The 20024-nt window shown below is 31.6% G+C and overlaps 1 protein-coding gene across 3 annotated transcripts in view; it reads right to left on the reverse strand.

The window, feature by feature from the left end:
- Nucleotides 1-20024, reverse strand: part of LOC118202968 (uncharacterized) — a 113896-nt gene that overhangs the window by 16044 nt on the left and 77828 nt on the right. For all 3 annotated transcript variants that reach the window (XM_085818261.1, XM_085818262.1, XM_085818260.1), the window contains 5 exons: nt 19381-19530; nt 18210-18359; nt 16175-16324; nt 7690-7839; nt 2838-2987 (listed from right to left, as the gene is read on the reverse strand). In XM_085818261.1, coding sequence (XP_085674387.1) covers nt 2838-2987; nt 7690-7839; nt 16175-16324; nt 18210-18359; nt 19381-19530 — 750 coding nt within the window. The remainder of the gene's footprint in view (nt 1-2837; nt 2988-7689; nt 7840-16174; nt 16325-18209; nt 18360-19380; nt 19531-20024) is intronic.

Here is a 20024-nt window from a genome sequence, read left to right on the forward strand (position 1 = left end):
CCGATACGACACAAGAGCTACTGAACATCAGTTCCACGAAGGAGACAAGGTGTGGTTGTGGAATCCGACTCGACGGAAAGGACTTTGTCCGAAATTACAGTCACCTTGGGATGGCCCGTATACAGTCCTAAAAAGACTGAATGACGTCGTGGTTCGGATTCGTAAGTCTTCGAACTCTAAACCTAAAGTCGTTCATTACGACAAGTTAGCTCATTACTATGGCCATAGTACATAATGTAAATAATTGTAAATAATATCAGACCATGGTCCTTTTTGTTTATAAATGTGTATTTGTTTGATTTGTATTTAGTATTTGATTTGCATTTAGTATTTGATTTGTATTTAGTATTTGATTTGTATTTAGTATTTGTTTTGTATTTAGTATTTGATAGCATTTGATTTGTTTAAGTTAGTTATTGCATTTACTGTTTATATTGTTTGATATTGTAATATAATGTTTATGCTTCAGTTGCATTTATGCCACAGTTGTAAGTTTAGCTACCTGTCCAGGGATTGTACTGCCCGGGACGCGCAGTCCTAGGGTAGGGGGCAGTGTTACGAATTTGGTATTTAAAAAGCTAATATTAGTTCAATTACAAATTAAATGGTTTTATTTCTCGCGCAGTGCAGTGCGTGACGAATATTAAAAGAAAGCTAAGCCGGAAAAATTAAAAATACAAGAGCGCGTGCGTTAAATAAATAAATATCTCTTTTTGATTTCGAGAAAGTGCTGGAAAATTCTAGCGCGTGATTTTAAAATCTTATAAAAGGAGGAAAACATCTCAGTTTGTAGTAGTTGCTTAGTTTGTTGTTGTTTAGAAAACTACTGTTGTTGATTGTAGCGAATTTGCGGATTAGCGTTCTTTAGCTGTTTTGAATTACGTTCTATTGGACATTTGAGTAGTTAAAAGATAACTACTGTGAGATATTGTGATACTGCATGATAATTTGAGAAAATTTAAGCATTTCTGTTGTGATAATAATAAATTTTTGTTCATTTTTCATCGGACTTGTGCATTCATTTCATAACGAACCCGTACGCACGCAACAATATTTTATCATCAGAACTTAGAAACTATCACATCCTCGTGAACGGTAGAGGAGCGGGGATCTTCTCCAGAGAGTACATTTAACAGGCTTGCCGCCAAGCAGTGTGTGGCTTCCTATTACGGGTCACTTCAACAGATGTTCGTGGTACATATAAAGATCCTGCTTGCAATGATGTACTCGGCAGTGGGTATGCTGCTTTGGTTTAATGATGTCAAAATAGAACTGTATAGCACTGAGAGGTTTGAATGAGTTTTACAACTTGTAATAGCATGTACTAAGCATCTTGGGGCCGCATATGTAGAATACCAGAAGAAACTATTATGCTTTTAGGAAGGAAAAATGAAAAAGAAGCAGGGCACTTATCAGAAATTAAATGGCATATCCCCAAACTGATGTGTAGGGTTCAACATTCTTTAATAAATCAAATTGTTCTTTTTGCTTGTTCTCTCACTTCTGAATATATCAGATTGCATTTCACGTTAAATTAGTTAATGCATGCAAGTGCAGAGTTCTTCACTTCAAAACATTTTCATTGCCTTAAATGGCTCTCCTGAAACTATTTCCTCGACGAATCTGATTTAGCTCTGCTAGCAATGTTTGCTCAAAATAAGTTCGCAGGCTTTATCTTGTAAATCTCAAACCTGAAATGCTTAAATTCACATGTTGCACAATTAGCAGAAAGTGATTGTGCAATCACTTTCTGCTAATTGTGCAACATGTGAAAGCTGTTCTTTTAATAGACACATTAAAAAAAAAACTGCATGTCTGAAGAAGTAATAAAAGGGTTAATTTTAAATCTTCTTCTGTGTTTGGTTACCACTGTAAGGTTAGGACTGGACAATAAGTCACCCGACTTTTTTCATAGACCTAGAGTTTACAAATAAGGTAGCTAGGTTCAAATCATTGGTGCTCAATATGCATAATTAAGTACACCTGGAGATTCATCTACTTTAAATATAGTAATTGTAGGGCTAAATCTACTTTAGATTCACATTAAATTAGATTTAGCCTTGGCTGCAAGCTGAAGAAATGCTAGCAAGTCTGATGGAAGGATGCAGGTTATCTCACACATGCAATTCAAGTTATGACAAATCCAATAATTAGAACAGAGGGAAGAAAGCACTGAAGTAAGTTTCTAGAAAGGCTACAAAGAAAAATGCTACTTTATACAGAGGAGACAAACTTTCACTACTTTCACTTAATTCAGGATTTAAAATAAGAATGATACTGTGATAATTATTTCTGTTAATAAATGAAATATCTCATTTGTACTGACTCCTTGCAATTATTAGACTGCTAGGTCTGTAATAATTCTTTGCATAAAAAGTAGATTAACATCCTCCGAATCCAGCTCCTAAAGTTATGCTACATAAAAAGACATTTCACCTCTGCACGTGGCTGTAATTATAACTGACTGATATCCAGGCAAAAACAGACACTTAATAACAAGCCCAAAAAAGTGGTAAGAGTCAACAGGTACAATAATCTGCACATTTTGCTTATTTTACTTAGACACTGCCAAGACTAGCATCAAAATCTTTAACGAAAGCTAAATTTTTGTTTACAAGCAAAAATAATTAAATTCCCAAAGCAATCCTAACCATACATGTAGTAATGTCCCATAAAACAGTGATATTTAAATAACACAAAATATAGATTTGAAAATACAAACTAGAGAAATTTAACTGCAATCATAGAATGTCATCCCTAACTTAAGTGCATATTTGACATAATTTTCCTATTATTTTATTTCAGAGAGAATAATCAAGATACAATCAAATCCTTACCTATGAACTTCCTCTTCCTTAGAAGAACAGAATTCGTTTGTACATTTGTCTTAGGCATGCAGACCTGAACAGCATCCTCATCTTCAGTTTCTACTTCTTGTTTCACCACAAGAGAAGCATTCAGAATATTTGTTTGGTCAATTTTTGAACCTATATTAAAAAAGGCTCAAGTTATTAGATTTATTTAAAACCAAAATCAGAAATAATAAAAAAATTCGCATTATCGAATGCATTTTTAATTATACCTTAATAATACCTATTGATGAAGAATGTTTTTCGAAGGATTTGATGCCATTCACAAATATAAAAAATGCTACATTCTGATAACCTGTATCTTCAATGAAAAATTACAAAAAAAGTAATCCTGAGGAAAGCAGTACGTCAACAAAGCATGGACACCAAAGGTAACGGTTCCAAGGATGTCAAGTTTCTGCAATTCTCTGATACTTTTTAAGCGAAATAAATTGCGGCCAATTTGAAGAAAACAAAACTACAGAAAAGATTTCTCAAAAAATGCAAGTACTTTAACCCATGTTCCATGGTTTTTAATTTTATTGATTTGCCTTTGTATAAAATTCCTAATGTGACAGCATTTTGAAAATCACAGTAACTATTTGTGCAATATCTTGAATTAGAAAACAGCATGTTCGTAAATGTTTTCCAAAAGAGCTGGCAATTGGTTTTGACTTTTTCGTAAAGGTGAAGATAATGAAAAATAACTACAAAATGTCTGCAAAACATAATATGCTGAGAGGAAAGTTAAAAAAAAAAATTATAAATACACATGTACCTTAAATGATTTTGCAGCTAACAAAATATGGAATTTTCATATTATGTTCATCTTGTCATGATTCCATATTAAAAAAATTATTTCTCTACAAAATAAATTATTTTATATAAAAGTGAGTGTTTCTTTGTCGTACAGACAATAGAAACTTACTAACAACCCTGACTTATCCGATTTTCAAACCTGAGCCAGTCAATATGGTAATCAGAATGAATAATAACTACACAAACTCGGATGCCACCTAAAGAGTAGTAAGTGAAGGCTGCAGTGATGCTAGTTGGTGTGCTACAGCATCTTACAGATGTTGCACATTTTGTAACTGCAGACTATATTTTACCATCCCACTTGCACTTATAAAATATGTATGTCACCACAACCATTTAAAAGGATGCCTGCCCAGATAATGATTCCAGCACTTTTGTAATAACTGTCGTTCATATTTTCAGGTTTGTGGTACATGGTTCGATCTCTCTAGCAGATATGTAAAATCCCTCTGCAAACAAAAATGAGTCTTATCAGTGAAAAGAACTCCAGTAACAATAATCTGTGCACTATTGGAACTGGGGGAATTTTGCAGCCTTACTTAATAGGACACAAATGGCCTTTATTGCATAAGCTTTCCTTTCTGCAACTTGTCCTTCATAATATGTCTGGGATAGTCAAGTTAATAATATACCTGCATTCAATTCCCTTGTAATAGGGATGAAGACAGTTCATTATTTCTTTAAACAATGCTTGCCAATTAACAGTCCTGAAAGCACATTTTAGGACAGTTTTGACCTTAACCTAGTTATCTACATAAATTGCCAGAATCTTCAGCCATTTACATATTTTTCATATGATGCTTTTTGTTACTCTCAGGTCTACAGATCTGTGTCAGCATATTTCCTAATCCTTTTCTTAAAATTACAAGATCATTCTGATAAATCATCATATGTTTTTTCCACAGCATGCACATCTACCACGTACAAAAAATCATAGGTTGGTTATACAAAATAATTACTTTGCGTATGTTCTTAATGATGAATAAGAGGATTATAGTAAAACAACTTGTCTTTGGTATAAGTGCTATGACACTGAATGCTATATTTTTTAATATTTTATCATCAGAATTTAGAAACAATCACATCCCCGTGAACGGTGGAGGAGCGGGGATCTTCTCCAGAGAGTACATTTAACAGGCGTGCCGTCAAGCAGGTTGTGGCTTCCTATTACGGGTCACTTCAACAGATGTTCGTGGTACACTGCTCAAAAAAAAAAAAAAAGGGGACAGTCCTATATCTCCCGATCTACTGGGCCGATTGACAAAATTCAAATTGCGTTCTTCATGTCTCGAAAGCGCGACTTAGGATATATATTAGATTTATATATAGCACTATTATAACATAGGTTTTATCATAACATAGGTTATTCTAACATAGGTTTTATCTACATAGGTATTTTTTGACACAAAAAATTTTGAATTATAACCTATAAAATTTTTACCATCATCTTAAAGTAGGTATATTTTTAAGCATATCTGCAAAAAATTAGACTTTTTTATTCAAAATTTTCTAAGATATACACAAATTTACATATTTTCGTGTTTTGAAATTTGGCATCTCTTTTTTGAGCGATAATAACGCCAAATGTGGTCTATGGATTTTTGTTACACTGTATTGCCACAGCTATTTTTAAACTTAAATTTCAAGTAAAATTTTACGGAGAATTAATTAAATGACATTTTTTCCCTCAATGATGCGTAATAAATATTTATTAATACTATATGAAAAGCTATTTTTATAAATAAATTTTTAATATTTTTTTTAATTTCTCTCTATCTTTTTTTTTTTTTTTTAATAAGAGTAAATTTTTACCTTCGGCGTTTTATCGTCTGCTACTTTACTTCAGTTAAATTGAATTGTCTAAAACTGAGAATTTTCGTTTGATGTTTATTTGAATTTTATGACATTAACTGCACAATTTATTTCTAAACAAACTGATGCTTTTGAAGTGGCTGAAAGAGCGGCTGGTACTATCATCCATATTTTTAAAGCACAGTATATTTTTATAGAAACATAAGATTTAGAATAATCATTTTTATAAAAGTCAAATTATGATATAAATATACAACCCTCTAGAAACTGAATTAATGGAAGTTCAATGGTTATGTAGAAATGATCTGCAGCTACTTAATCACTGGATAAGTCAGCAGACAAGTAAGAATAATTACATAAACGACACCCAACATTCTGAATTCAATTAACAACGAGGATACGATGTTTATTAAATGAATTCAAAAAGTTTTAAAACATAAAAAATCAACTCATTTTTTATCCTAAAATGTATTTTTGTGAGTAGCGTATTTTCATTATTCTAATTTAAAATTCTAATAATTCTTAAAATTCTAATTTAGAATGTAATTGTCAAGAACTGATTCCTAATCATCAGTAATATAATAAGTAATCATTACGGTTATTAATAAATCCTTATAAAATAATTGCAAATATTTCAAAAAACGTTCTGTCTGAATGCAAATATTTTTAATTTTATATTAATCAAGATTGCACATGATATTATTTATTTGCACTTCAATTCTTAACGTCAGTTCTAGTAGAAGTTACAAATCAATTATATTTAATTAAGGATTGGATTGGATTATTTAATGATGGCAAAGCACACGAGGGCTATCTGCCTAAAGGGAGGGATGCCTTCGTGGAGGACTTTCTAAGGGAAACTGGCTCGTATACACGTTACACATCGGGAAAACCACAAAAACACCCATGCAACCAGCCTTTTCGCGGGATTCGAACCTCGGACCGAACTACCAGTGATCAGCGTCTTTACCGCTCGGCCGTTTGTGGGCCTTTATGAAATGGAAGGTGATAACTTTATTTAAAATGATTGTCAGAAATACCAAAATGTTTTAAGTTGGATACTTTTTAATATACTTTCAGAATGCTTAAAGAAAAAGAGAAGAAAAATAAATTTTTTCGTAAAATTTAGTATTTTTTTTTTTTTTAATTTAAAACTTTTCAATGTTATGATATTTGATTCTTGCGATTTCAAAAATAAAATATTTGACTAAAATATGAATAACATTTTAAGAAACCAAATGTAGGATAAAATTGTGTAAAGCAATGGGGCACAATGATAAAACTGTTTAAAGCAGTGTATGCAAGTCATCCTAAGTTAAAATGTCGGTTATACATCTTTCTTATTTATATATGTCTTTTCTGAACGGAACATTGAAAGGCGTGTAAAACTGTGCTTTAGTGTATTTTCTCTTTTAATATAGTATGCAGTTTTCAAACTCATCGTAGTCTGGGTTACAAAGTATTCTTCCGAAAGAAACGCAGTTCAAATAAATAAAATCAAATTCTGGAAAATTGATATTAATACATATATTTAAAATGCTCAGTTCGAAGAAATAAATAGAAAATTTTAAAACAATTATCTGAAGAGACAATGCAACACAAACAATTAAAATAAAAGTATAAAAATTTAAAAATTACCTAAAATAATAACTATGACGAAAAATATATATACAGAAAAATATTTAAAAAAAATAAACGCTGCACCTTTATTTACGCAGTTCGAATAGGTAAATAGAATTTTTTAAAACAGTTATTCGAAAAAGAAAAATAAAAAAAAAGTGCAACTTAAACAATTAAAATGAAATTCGAAAAAGAAAAAATTACTTAAAATAATAAGTTATAATTAAAAGTATAATATAAAGAATATTATTTGGAAAAAAGGAACGATGGTGACTTTTTTTCCTCTCATGGGAAAGGAAACTAGGTTGCCATATATTGAGAAGTTCACCAAGTGAAGTATTCTTGGCGCAAACTGACAAAAAAGTGCCAACATAAATTTGTGAATTTCTCCGTAAATTTCGCTCCAAATTTTACAAAATTTCATATTTAGGCGTAATTTGAGTCGTAGAATCGAAATATGTAAAACAATTGGTATGTTATTTCAGAAAAAGAATCATAGAATATCATCCCTAACTTAAGTGCATATTTGACATAATTTTCCTATTATTTTATTTCAGAAAGAATAATCAAGATACAATCAAATCCTTACCTATGAACTTCCTCTTCCTTAGAAGAACAGAATTCGTTTGTACATTTGTCTTAGGCATGCAGACCTGAACAGCATCCTCATCTTCAGTTTCTACTTCTTGTTTCACCACAAGAGAAGCATTCGGAATATTTGTTGGGTCATTTTTTGAACCTAAATTAAAAAAGGCTGAAGTTATTAGATTTATTTAAAACCAAAATCAGAAATAATAAAAAGTTCGCATTTAACGAATGCATTTTTAATTATACCTTAATAATACCTATTGATGAAGAATGTTTTTTGAAGGATTTGATGCCATTCACAAATATAAAAAATGCTACATTCTGATAATCTGTATCTCCAATGAAAAATTACAAAAAAAGTAATCCTGAGGAAAGCAGTATGTCAACAAAGCATGGACACCAAAGGTAACGGTTCCAAGGATGTCAAGTTTTTGCAATTCTCTGATTCTTTTTAAGCTGAATAAATTGCTGTATGTTTGGGGAAATCGACACTACAGAAAAACATTTCTCAAAAAATGCAAATGCATTATTACCCATTCTACTTGGTTTTTAATTTCATTGACTTAATGCCTTTGTATACAGAATTCCTAATGTGCCAGTATTTTGTGCAATAACTTGGCAAAGAATTAGAAGACAGCATGTTCGCAAATGCTTTCCAAAAATGTTGGAATTAGTTTTGACTTTTCCGTTCAGATGAAGATAATCCAAAATAACCACAAAATATCTGCAACACATAATATGCTGAGAGGAAAGTTAAAGAAAAAATTATAAATACAAATGTACCTTGAATGATTTTGCTGCTAACAATATGGAATTTGCATATTATGTTTTTCATGTCATGACTGCATATTAAAAGAAATAGGCAGAATCAGCTATTTCTATAGAATATAAATATGAGCCTTTCCTTGCCATCCAGACACTAGAAACTTACTAACAACGCTGACTTCTCTGATGTTCAAACCTCAGCCAGTCGATATGGCAGTCAGAATTAATAACCAATATATAACTTTGGATGCCACCTAAAGAGTAGTAAGGGAAGGCTGCAGCAATGATAATCGGTATCCAGGTGTATCTTACAGACGCTGTACCTTTTGTAACTGCAGACTACATGCAAGTTATTCCATTAGCTGGATTCTTCGAACCTCATGATGAAAGATTTGTTTTTCAGCATGATGGGGATAAACATTATCACATATTAGTAAGAGACATGAACATCTAAACAGTTTCACATTAGAATGCCAGAACTGCATTTGTTCATATTTTACCATTAACTAGTCATTAGTAAGTGGTGACATGCGCTTATTAAATGTGCATGTCACTGCAACCATTCAAAAAGATGTCTGCACAGACAAATATTCCACCACTTTTGCAATATCTATTGCTTATATTTTCAGGTTTGTGGTACATGGTTTGCTCCCTCTAGCAAATGCGTAAAATTCCTCTGAAAACAAAAATGTGTCTTATCATGCAAAAGGAACGAAGTCAGTTTTTTATTTTTTAAACAATGCTTGCTAATTAAGTCCTGAAAGCGTCTTTTAGGATAGTTTTGACCTTGACCTAGTTATCTACATAAATCGCCAGCATCTTTAAGCCAATTAGATTCTTCATATGATGCTTTTCTTACTCTCGGGTCTACAGATCTGTGTCAGCATATGTTCTAATCCCTCTGCTAAAATTACAAGCTCATTCTGACCAATCATTGGATGTTTTTTTCCCACGACATGCACGTCTACCATGTACAAAAGTCATAAGTTGGTTACACAAAATAATTACTTTGCATATGTTCTTAACCCTTTCGCGATGGCACACCTTTGTTTAAGACGCTCGTGCGTGACTGAAGGGAATCGAAAGCAGTCACCATACAGGATGGAGGTTTTGCATTGCTAAACCTAATTTTATAAAAAATAAAAATAAATAAATAAATAAATAAATAAATAAAAAATCAGAAAACAAAAGTTTCACTTCTAGCATCGTAATTTTTGGTATCATTTTAGATTATTACTTGAGCTTTTATATATGTTAAAATTAGCACTTAATAACATTTTTTTCTTTATTTTACATGTAAATATACTTAAAAAATTGCTTATCTTGTAAAATAATTTTCAGAAGCGCTATTCATATTATTCCGAAGCTTTAATTGATAAAAATCCATTAATACAGTCTAAAATTAATAAAACAACACAATAAAGACTATTTACAGTAAGAAGTAACAAAATTTAAAATGAATACTAAGTGTGGTAAATCTTGAAGCACGGAGAAGTATCACTTTCTAACTCTTAGAAAAAGGTATCACTTTCTAAGTCTTTAGAAAATAAATCATCACTCTCATCTACATTAGTAAATGGTTCATTAACCATACGAGGGTACTCTTCCTCTGATAAATAGTGCCTTCCCACCATAACAGACTATAGGTGACGTTTTCCGAAATAAAAAGAGAAGAAGCAGAAAGATATCTGAAGGCAATGCAAAATGTAACAAAATTCCACATAGTAACGCTAAAAGACCTTATTAGAGGGAAAAATTAGAATAAAAAAAGGAATTGGATATAAATCAGACACACGAATGTTCAGATTAGCACACCGTGATTTAAAGAGCCACCTCTGTTTACACTTTACCTCTCCCCCACCCTTGCAATAGTTGATGAGTAAAATACCAAAGTCAGGCAGAATATATCAAACTCAAGGTCAGGAACCTAAAACATTTCAAAAGTAATGGATATAGGACACAATCTAGCGGCCTTCAGAAAAACATTCCAGTTTAAAATGCACACATGCATCACTCCTCCTTTGAATGCAATCTCTAGTGATGCGTGGATGGGATGCCCAGCTGTAAGAGACGTTCTTAGGGAATGCCTATATGGGACGCAGGTCCTGAAAGGGTTAATGATGAATAAGAGAATTATAGTAAAACAACTTGTCTTTGGTATAAGTGCTATCACACTGAATGCTATATTCTCTAATATTTTATCATCAGAATTTAAAAACTATCACACATCCCTGAACGGTGGTGGAGGTGGATCTTCTCCATAGAATACATTCAACAGGCTTGCCACCAAGCAGTGTGTGGTTTCCTATTAAGAATCACTTCAACGGATGTTCATACTACATATAAAGAGCATGCTCGCAATGATGCACTTGGCAGTGGACACGCTGCTTTGGTTTAATGATGTTGAATAAGATTGTATCAAAGTGAGAGGTCTGAATGAGTTTTACAACTCATGAAAGGACGTACTATGCATCTTGTGGTTGGATATATAAAACGACAGAAGAAACTCTTATGCTTTTAGTAAGGAAAAATGAAAAAGAAACAGTGTGCTTATCAGCAATTAAATAACATAGCTTCCACCTGCTGACTTAAATTGTAAGGTTCAACATTCATTAATAAGTTAGGTTGTTATTTTTGTTTGTCCTCTCACTTCTGAATCTGTCAGGATGCACACTAAGTTAAATTAGCTAATGTATGCAAGTGCAGACTTCCCTTTAAAACATTTTCATTGCCTTAACTGACTTTCTTGATACTATTTCCTCGGCAAATCTGATTTAGCTCTGCTAGCCATGTTTGCTCACAGAGCCAAATCTTGTTGGCAGGTTTTATCTTTTAAATCTCAAACCTGAAATGTTTAAATTTTTCTTAAAATCAGTTTCTGCTAATCCTGCAACATGTGAAAGCTATTCTTTCAATAGACAGATTAAAGAAATCGAATGTCTGAAGAATCTATTTTTTGGTTCATTTTGGTTTGGTAAATGGTTCATTTTAAACCATCTGTGTTTAGTTTTCACTGTAAACTTAAGACTTAGACAATAACTCACCTGACTTTCTACACAGAGCTAGAGTTTACAAATAAGGTAGTTGGTTTCAAATCATTGGTGCTCAATACGCATAATTAAGTACACCTGGGGATTCATCTATTTTAAATTTAGCAATTGTAGGGCTAAATCTACTTTAGATTTACATTAAATTAGATTTAGCCTTGGCTGCAAGCTGAAGAAATGCTAGCAAGTCTGATGGAAGGATGCAGGTATCTCATACATGCAATTCAAGTTATGATAAATCCAATAATTAGAACAGAGGAAAGAAAGCACTGAAGTAAGTTTCTAGTAAGGCTACAAAGAAAAATCCTACTTTATACAGAGGAAGCAAACTTTCACTTAATTCAGGATTTAAAATAAGAATGATACTGTGATAATTATTTCTGTTAACCTTCTAAAACTGGGCCGAAATTCTCATAATATAGCCTTCAGACTGGCATGATCCGAAACAGTTTTGCCCCCTCTTTGACATTTTCCTAATGAGAAAAGTCGTTAGTCCCCCTCCATGGATGAAGTAAAATTTACATGTTTGTCGGACGCTTACGTCCCATAGTAGAGGGGTTGCTAGATTTGGAATTTTTTTCAATGATTATTTTGCTTTCATTTAAATGAAGTTCTAAATAAATAGTGCATAAATAAATATGCAGTACCGGATGCATATCCAGTGCACAATTTATTTAGAACAAAATGTATGCAATGTTTATATTTCACTCACTATTTCTAATCAATCTCGTAAATAATTTGTGAATTTTTTAACTTTGTTTTCACTCTTCATTTATATTCGCGTATTTTCGTATTAGAAATTAGAAAGCGAGAACAAAATTTAACAAAATATAATAAATACGGACTAGATTTGTAAGTCTGCAGGCTGGAATGCGATTTTTAATAACATATTTTCATTAATAAAATAATGGTAATGACTAATTTAATGAAATAATAATAATAATAATATTTATTACCATTAGATGATTAGAATGAGATACAATACAATTAGATTTTGAGATGAACTTACAGCAATAATAAAGCTTTACATAACAATAACAGAGATTTAAATCTGCTTTTTTCAATAATTTTGTTATTATAATATAAAAATCAAAATCTGAGATACATTGGTTGCGTTTAATCATTTAACTTGGTATATTACATTGGACTATCAGGCAAAGAAGGTATATCTTTAACGAGAATTTTTCTTTGTAAAATTGGCTTTTGGTTATGTTAGCAGAGAAAAAAATTCGTGACCTATACATGCAATCATCAAAAGAATTTTGAGAACAGTTTTAAATGTTCATGAAGAATTAATTATATGTCAATTTCTTTTCATAGGTAGAAATTTCGTCTAAAACCATCGTTATATCCAAAGGTTGAAGTCTATTTCATTTTCAACGAATATTCTATTTGCACATAATATATTTTCTAATTTATTTTAGAAAGAGTAATCTTTCAAGTTTTCGAAAGAATAAGGACATACTGGGTGTTGACACAATGTAGTAAATCTGTTTTTCATATTTCTTCCAGTAATGAAAACGATTACCCTGAAATATTTTCAAAGCAAAATTAAGAAAACCGTTTTCGCCAAATTTTGCATAAAGTATCTTCTTGTGTATTTTTTTATTTAAAGTGTGGAATTTTCTCTTTGAAAATATCAAAAATCATGAACGGAGCAAAACTAATTCATGAGAAATAACTTCGAAATGCAATAATTCCATCGTAATATGAAATAGCAGAGAAAAGTGCAATACAGTTTATTTATTCACAAATAATCCCCCTTATATGCGTAATTTATGTACTGTCGATTGAGAAATATAGGTTAGTAAATTAAACCGGTTATTTCAATACTTTTCCTTTATCAATATTTTTATGGGCTCTTCAGTAGAGCGGTAAAGGTGGCTGAACACTTGTAGCTCGCTTGGGTTTGAATCCCGGCTAAATAATTAAATTCACGGTTTTTGTGTAACGTAAATGCAAGCCAACTTCTCTTAGAAAGTCCTCCGCGAAGGCATAACTCCCCTTATACAGGTAATTGTTGTGTGCTTTGATGTAATTCAGTAAGCAAACAAAATTAATCCAATCAAACCCGAAGAACGGGTTGATTACACGTGGAGTCTTCCACCAGGAACGTAAATGCGAGCAATTTTCTCTTAAAATGCTTTACACGAAAGCATCCATTCCCTTAAGCAGATAGCGTTTGCGTGCTTTTCTGTAATTCAATCCTAATTTTCATACATTTAATAGTAAATTGACATACACCTTATTACAGACAAAATAACAACCTTTTTTAAAGATATTTTTTATTAACTTGTCTGAATTCCCTTTATCACTTGAGGAGTATAAGAATTTCAGCAAATAAAACTGTCCGAAATTTCATACAATGTAACTGATGTTTTGATTCAATTTAGAAGTAATGTGAGCTTTACTGATATTTAAATACTTTTTGGCAGATCTCATCCTAAAAGAGGGTCTAAAGATAAATTGATTTTATTTAATTTACAATCAATGAAAATCATTGAAAGCAATCACTGAATGAATAAAAATCACAAAAACTATTATGCATACAACTGTATTTATCTCCTGATAAATCAGACAAAATTGCCTACATAATAGAAGCACTTTGAAAGAGTTAACAGTTCTTAAGGTTTTTATGCACTCAATAAAAAATTTTCAAATTAAAATCTTATTATTCATAAGTATGAAAAGGAAGTAAACGATAAAAGCGGTTTTACCTATTTTCTAGAAGGGCATTAAATCTAAAATATTAATCTATTCTTATTTGTTATGATTAAAAAACATTAAATATGGTAAGCTTAAAGAGCATGCAAAATCGCTGACGTTTTAATCATAGCAAAAGTCAGTACTAAAAAAATTAGCATTAAAATTATGAGACAGATTGAGAAAGAGATGGCCTCTATTTGATTTTCAAGTATATTGGCATGAGACGAAACCTGCGGTTTTTGCCAAAATGTAGCCAAACTGATAAGAAGAGGGAAATAATGCTTAGCCAGCAGCTACTCTGAGCAGCGACAATGGACCACCCAGAGATCTACAGATAGGCGATTCTCTAAAATGGGGAGGGCATGGATGGTACGACAGTTGTACCAATGCAGGCGTCTGAGAAAGTCATTCTCCTGGTACAACTGCTGTACCAGCCAGCTTCAGAAAGTTAATAAATGAAATATCTCATTTGTACCGACTCCTTGCAATTATTAGACTGCTAGGTCTGTAATAATTCTTCGCATCAACAGAAGATTAACATCCTCCGAATCCAGCTCCTAAAGTTATGCTACATAGAAAGACATTTCGCCTCTGCACGTGCCTGTAATAATAACTGACTGATATCCAGGCAAAAACAGACACTTAATAACAAGCCAAAAAAAGTGGTAAGAGTCAACAGGGTACAAAAATCTGCACATTTTGCTTATTTTACTTAGACACTGCCAAGACTAGCATCAAAATCTTTAACAAAAAGCTAAATTTTTGTTTACAAGCAAAAATAATTAAATTCCCAAAGCAATCCTAACCACACATGTAGTAAAGTCCCATAAAACAGTGATATTTAAATAACATTTTATCTGATTTAGCTCTGCTAGCAATGTTTGCTCAAAATAAGTTCGCAGGCTTTATCTTGTAAATCTCAAACCTGAAATGCTTAAATTGTACTTTAAATCACTTTCTGCTAATCGTGCAACATGTGAAAGCTGTTCTTTTAATAGACACATTAAAGAAACTGCATGTCTGAAGAAGTAATAAAAGGGTTAATTTTAAATCTTCTTCTGTGTTTGGTTTTCACTGTATACTTAAGATTGGACAATAACTAACCTGACTTTCTTCACAGAGCTAGAGATTACAAATGAGGTAGTTAGGTTTGAATCACTGGTGTTCAATATACATAATTAAGTACACCTGGGAATTCAACTACTTTAAATTTAGTAACTGCAAGAGTAAATTTAAAGTACATTTAACCATTGCAAGGCTGCAAGCTGAAGAGACATGCCAGCAAGCCTGATGAAAGGACGCAGCTATCTTATACATGTGGTTCAAGCTATGATAAATCCCACAATTAGAACAGATGAAAGAAAGCACTGAATTAAGTTTCTAGAAAGGCTACAGAGAAAAATGCTACTTTATACAGAGGAAACAAACTTTCACTTAATTCAGGATTTAAAATAAGAATAATAAGTATCTCATTTGTACTGACTCTTTGGAATTATTAGATTTGCTAGGTCTGAGATAATGCTTTGCATCAACAGAAGATTAACATCCTTGGGATCCAACTCCTAAAGTAATGCTACGTAGAAAGGCATTAAACTTCTGTAGCTGTCTGTAATAATAACTGATTGATTTCAAAGAACAAACATAAACTTAATAACAAGCACTCAAAAGTGCTAAGATTCAGTAAGGTACTAATTTCTACATGTTTTGCTTACTTTAGGCAGGCATTTCCAAGGGTGGCATTATAATCTTTAACTAGTGTTGTATATTAGCAAAAATGATTCCAATCCCAAAGCACTGATATTTAAAGAACATTTTCAAAAAATATAAAACTGATTTTTAAATATAAACTGGAGAAATTTAACTGGAATCACATATTATTTATTACCCCTAGCTTAAGTGCATATTTTTGCATAATTTCCCTATTATTTTATTTCAGAAAGAATAATCAAGACACAATCAAATCCTTACCTATGAACTTCCTCTTCTTTATTGCATCAGAATTTGTTTGTACATTTGTCTCAGCCACACAGTCTTGAACAGCATCCTTATCTTCAGTTTCAATTTCTTGTTTTATCAGAAGAGAAGCATTTAGAGTATTTGAAAGATCATTTTTTGAACCTAAATTAAAAAAGCTGAAGTTATTAGGTTTATTTTCATCTACATTTTCTTTGTTAAGTTTTCTTTCGTAATGCCTGGTGGAGGGAACGGGGGGGGGGGGACTAAGCATACCTTTAAACTTTACAAATTTTAACCTGTTATTCCTTACTATTCAAGCATTTTCTTTTCCTTTACAGTATTTTGAAAATTTATTATTTTTTATTCTTAGGTAATAAATTACTCATTTTAAACCCAAAATTAGAAATGATATAAAATTTTACATTTTACGAATGTCTCTTTAATTATACCTTAATAATACCTATTGAGGAAGAATGTTTTTTTGAAGGATTTGATGCCATTCACAAATACAAAAATTGCTACATTTTGATCATCTGCATCCTCAATGAAAAATCACCAAAAACTAATCCTGAGTAAAGCAGTACGTCAACAAAACATGAACACCAAAAGTAACCATTCCAAAGATGTAAAGTTTGTGCAATTCTCTGATTCTTTTTAAGCAAAATAAATTGTGGTCTGTTTGGGAAAAACGACACCACAGGGAAAAAAATTCTAAATAAAGGCAAATGCTTTACCCATGTTTCTTGGTTTTCAATTTTATTAATTTAATGCCTATGTATAGAATTCCTAATGTGCCAAAAATCACAGTCATTATTTGTGCAATAGCTTGGCAAAGAATTAGAAGACCGCAGGTTCACAAATGCATTCCAATATAGTAGGAAATTAGTTTTGACTTTTTCGTTATGGTGAAGGTAATGTAAAATAACTACAAAATGTGTACAACACATGTCAAAAAAAAACTACAACGTTGGGGAATATCGGCTAATTCTGCAACATGTGAAATCTGTTCTTTTAATAGACACGTTAAAGAAATTGGATGTCTGAAGAATTAATAAAAGGGTTCATTTTAAAACTTCTCCGTTTGGTAATCACTGTAAGATTAAGTCTGGACAATAAGTCAACTGACGTTCTTCACAGAGCTAGAGTTTACATATAAGGTAGGCAGGTTCGAATCAATAGTGTTTAATATGCATAATTAAGTACACCTGGGGATTCAACAACTTTAAATTTAGTAGTCGCAAGGCTAAATCTAAAGTAGATTTAGTCATTGTGAGGCTGCAAGCTGAAGAAATGCCAGCCAGCCTGATGGAAGGATGTAGATATCTCATATGTGCATACTAAGCTATGATAAATCCAATAATTAGAATAGAGGAAAGAAAGCACTGAAGTATGTTTCTGGAAAGGATACAAAGAAAAATCCAACTTTATACAGAAGAAATAAACTTTTGCTTAATTCAGGATTTAAAATAATAATGATACTGTGACAATTATTTCTCTTAATAAATGAAGTATCTCATTTGTACTGACTCCTTGAAATTATTAGACTGTAAGGTCTGTAATAATCCTTTGCATCAACAGATGATTAACATCCAAGAATCGAGCTCCTAAAGTAATGCTACATAAAAAGACATTAAGCTTCTTCATGTGCCTGTAATAATAATCGATCGATTTCCAGGCAAAAAGAGAAACTTAATAACAAGCCCAAAGTGCTAAGATTCAGTAGGGTACAAATTTCTGTATATTTTGATTACACAGACATTGCCAAGGTTACCATCGCACTCTAACTAAAGCTAAATTTTTGTTTACAAGCAAAAATAATTCCATTCCCAAAGGAATCCTAAGCATACATGTAGTGAAGTTCCATAAAATAGAAACAGTGATATTTAATAAACATTTTCAAATAACACAAAACATAGATTTGAAAATACAAACTAGAGAAATTTAACTGCAATCATAGGTTACTATCTCTAACTTAAGTGCATATTTGACATAATTTCCATATTATTTTATTTCTGAAAGAATAATCAAGACACAATCAAATTCTTACCTATGAACTTCCTCTTCTTTATTGCATCAGAATTTGTTTGTACATTTGTCTCAGCTACACAGTCTCGAACAGCATCCTCATCTTCAGTTTCAATTTCTTGTTTTATCAGAAGAGAAGCATTTAGAGTATTTGCCGGATCATTTTTTGAACCTAAATTAAAAAAGCTGAAGTTATTAGATTTATTTTCATCTGCATTTTCTTTGTTAAGTTTTCTTTCGTAATGCCTGGTGGAGGGATGGGAAAGAAAAACTAAGCATACTTTCAAACTTTACAAATTTTGACCAGTTATTCTTCCCAATTCAAGCATTTTCTTTTCCTTTACAGTATCTTGGAAATTTATTATTTTTTATTCTTAGGTAATAAATTCCTTATTTTAAACCCAAAATCAGAATAGCTGGAAATCGAAACGGGATTGTCTTTTAGTGAAAGGTCTGAATGAGTTTTACAACTGGTGATAGGATGTACTAAGCATCTTGGGGTCCAATATTTCATACATGCAATTCAAGCTATGATAAATCCAACAATTAGAAAAAATAAAAGAAAACAATGAAGTAAGTTTCTAAAAGGACTACGAAGAAAAATACTTTACACAGAGGGAGCAATGTTTCAGTTTATTCAGGATTTAAAATAAGAATAATAAGTATCTCATTTGTACTGACTCTTTGAAATTATTAGATTGCTAGGTTTGAGATAATGTTTCGCATCAACAGAAGATTAAAATTCTTGGAATCCAACTCCTAAAGTAATGCTATGTAAAAAGGCATTAAGCTTCTGTAGCTGTCTGTAATAATAACTGATTGATTTCAAGGAACAAATATAATAACAAACCCTCAAAAGTGCTAAGATTCAGTAGGGTACAAATTTCTACATGTTTTGCTTACTTTAGGCAGGCATTTCCAAGGGTGGCATTATAGTCTTTAACTAGTTTTGTATATTAGCAAAAATGTTTCCATTTCCGAAGAAATTCTAACCATAAATGTAGAAAAGTCCCATAAAATAAAAACATTGACATTTAAAGAACATTTTCAAATAACACAAAACAGATTTTAAAATATAAACTAAAGAAATTTAACTGAAATCACAGATTACCCCTAGCTTAAGTGCATATTTTCCATAATTTCCCTATTATTTTATTTCAGAAAGAATAAGCAAGACACAATCAAATCCTTACCTATGAACTTCCTCTTCTTTATTGCATCAGAATTTGTTTGTACATTTGTCTCAGCTACACAGTCTCGAACAGCATCCTCATCTTCAGTTTCAATTTCTTGTTTTATCAGAAGAGAAGCATTTAGAGTATTTGCCGGATCATTTTTTGAACCTAAATTAAAAAAGCTGAAGTTATTAGATTTATTTTCATCTGCATTTTCTTTGTTAAGTTTTCTTTCGTAATGCCTGGTGGAGGGATGGGAAAAAAAAACTAAGCATACTTTCAAACTTTACAAATTTTGACCAGTTATTCTTCCCAATTCAAGCATTTTCTTTTCCTTTACAGTATCTTGGAAATTTATTATTTTTTATTCTTAGGTAATAAATTCCTTATTTTAAACCCAAAATTAGAATAGCTGGAAATCGAAATGGGATTGTCTTTTAGTGAAAGGTCTGAATGAATTTTACAACTGGTGATAGGATGTACTAAGCATCTTGGGGTCCAATATTTCATACATGCAATTCAAGCTATGATAAATCCAACAATTAGAAAAGATGAAAGAAAACAATGAAGTAAGTTTCTAAAAGGACTACGAAGAAAAATACTTTACACAGAGGGAGCAATGTTTCAGTTTATTCAGGATTTAAAATAAGAATAATAAGTAT

This window comes from Stegodyphus dumicola, chromosome 6 (genome assembly GCF_044657685.1).
Source record: "Stegodyphus dumicola isolate Sdum_Otavi_A_Nest chromosome 6, ASM4465768v1".
Classification (NCBI taxonomy): domain Eukaryota; kingdom Metazoa; phylum Arthropoda; class Arachnida; order Araneae; family Eresidae; genus Stegodyphus; species Stegodyphus dumicola.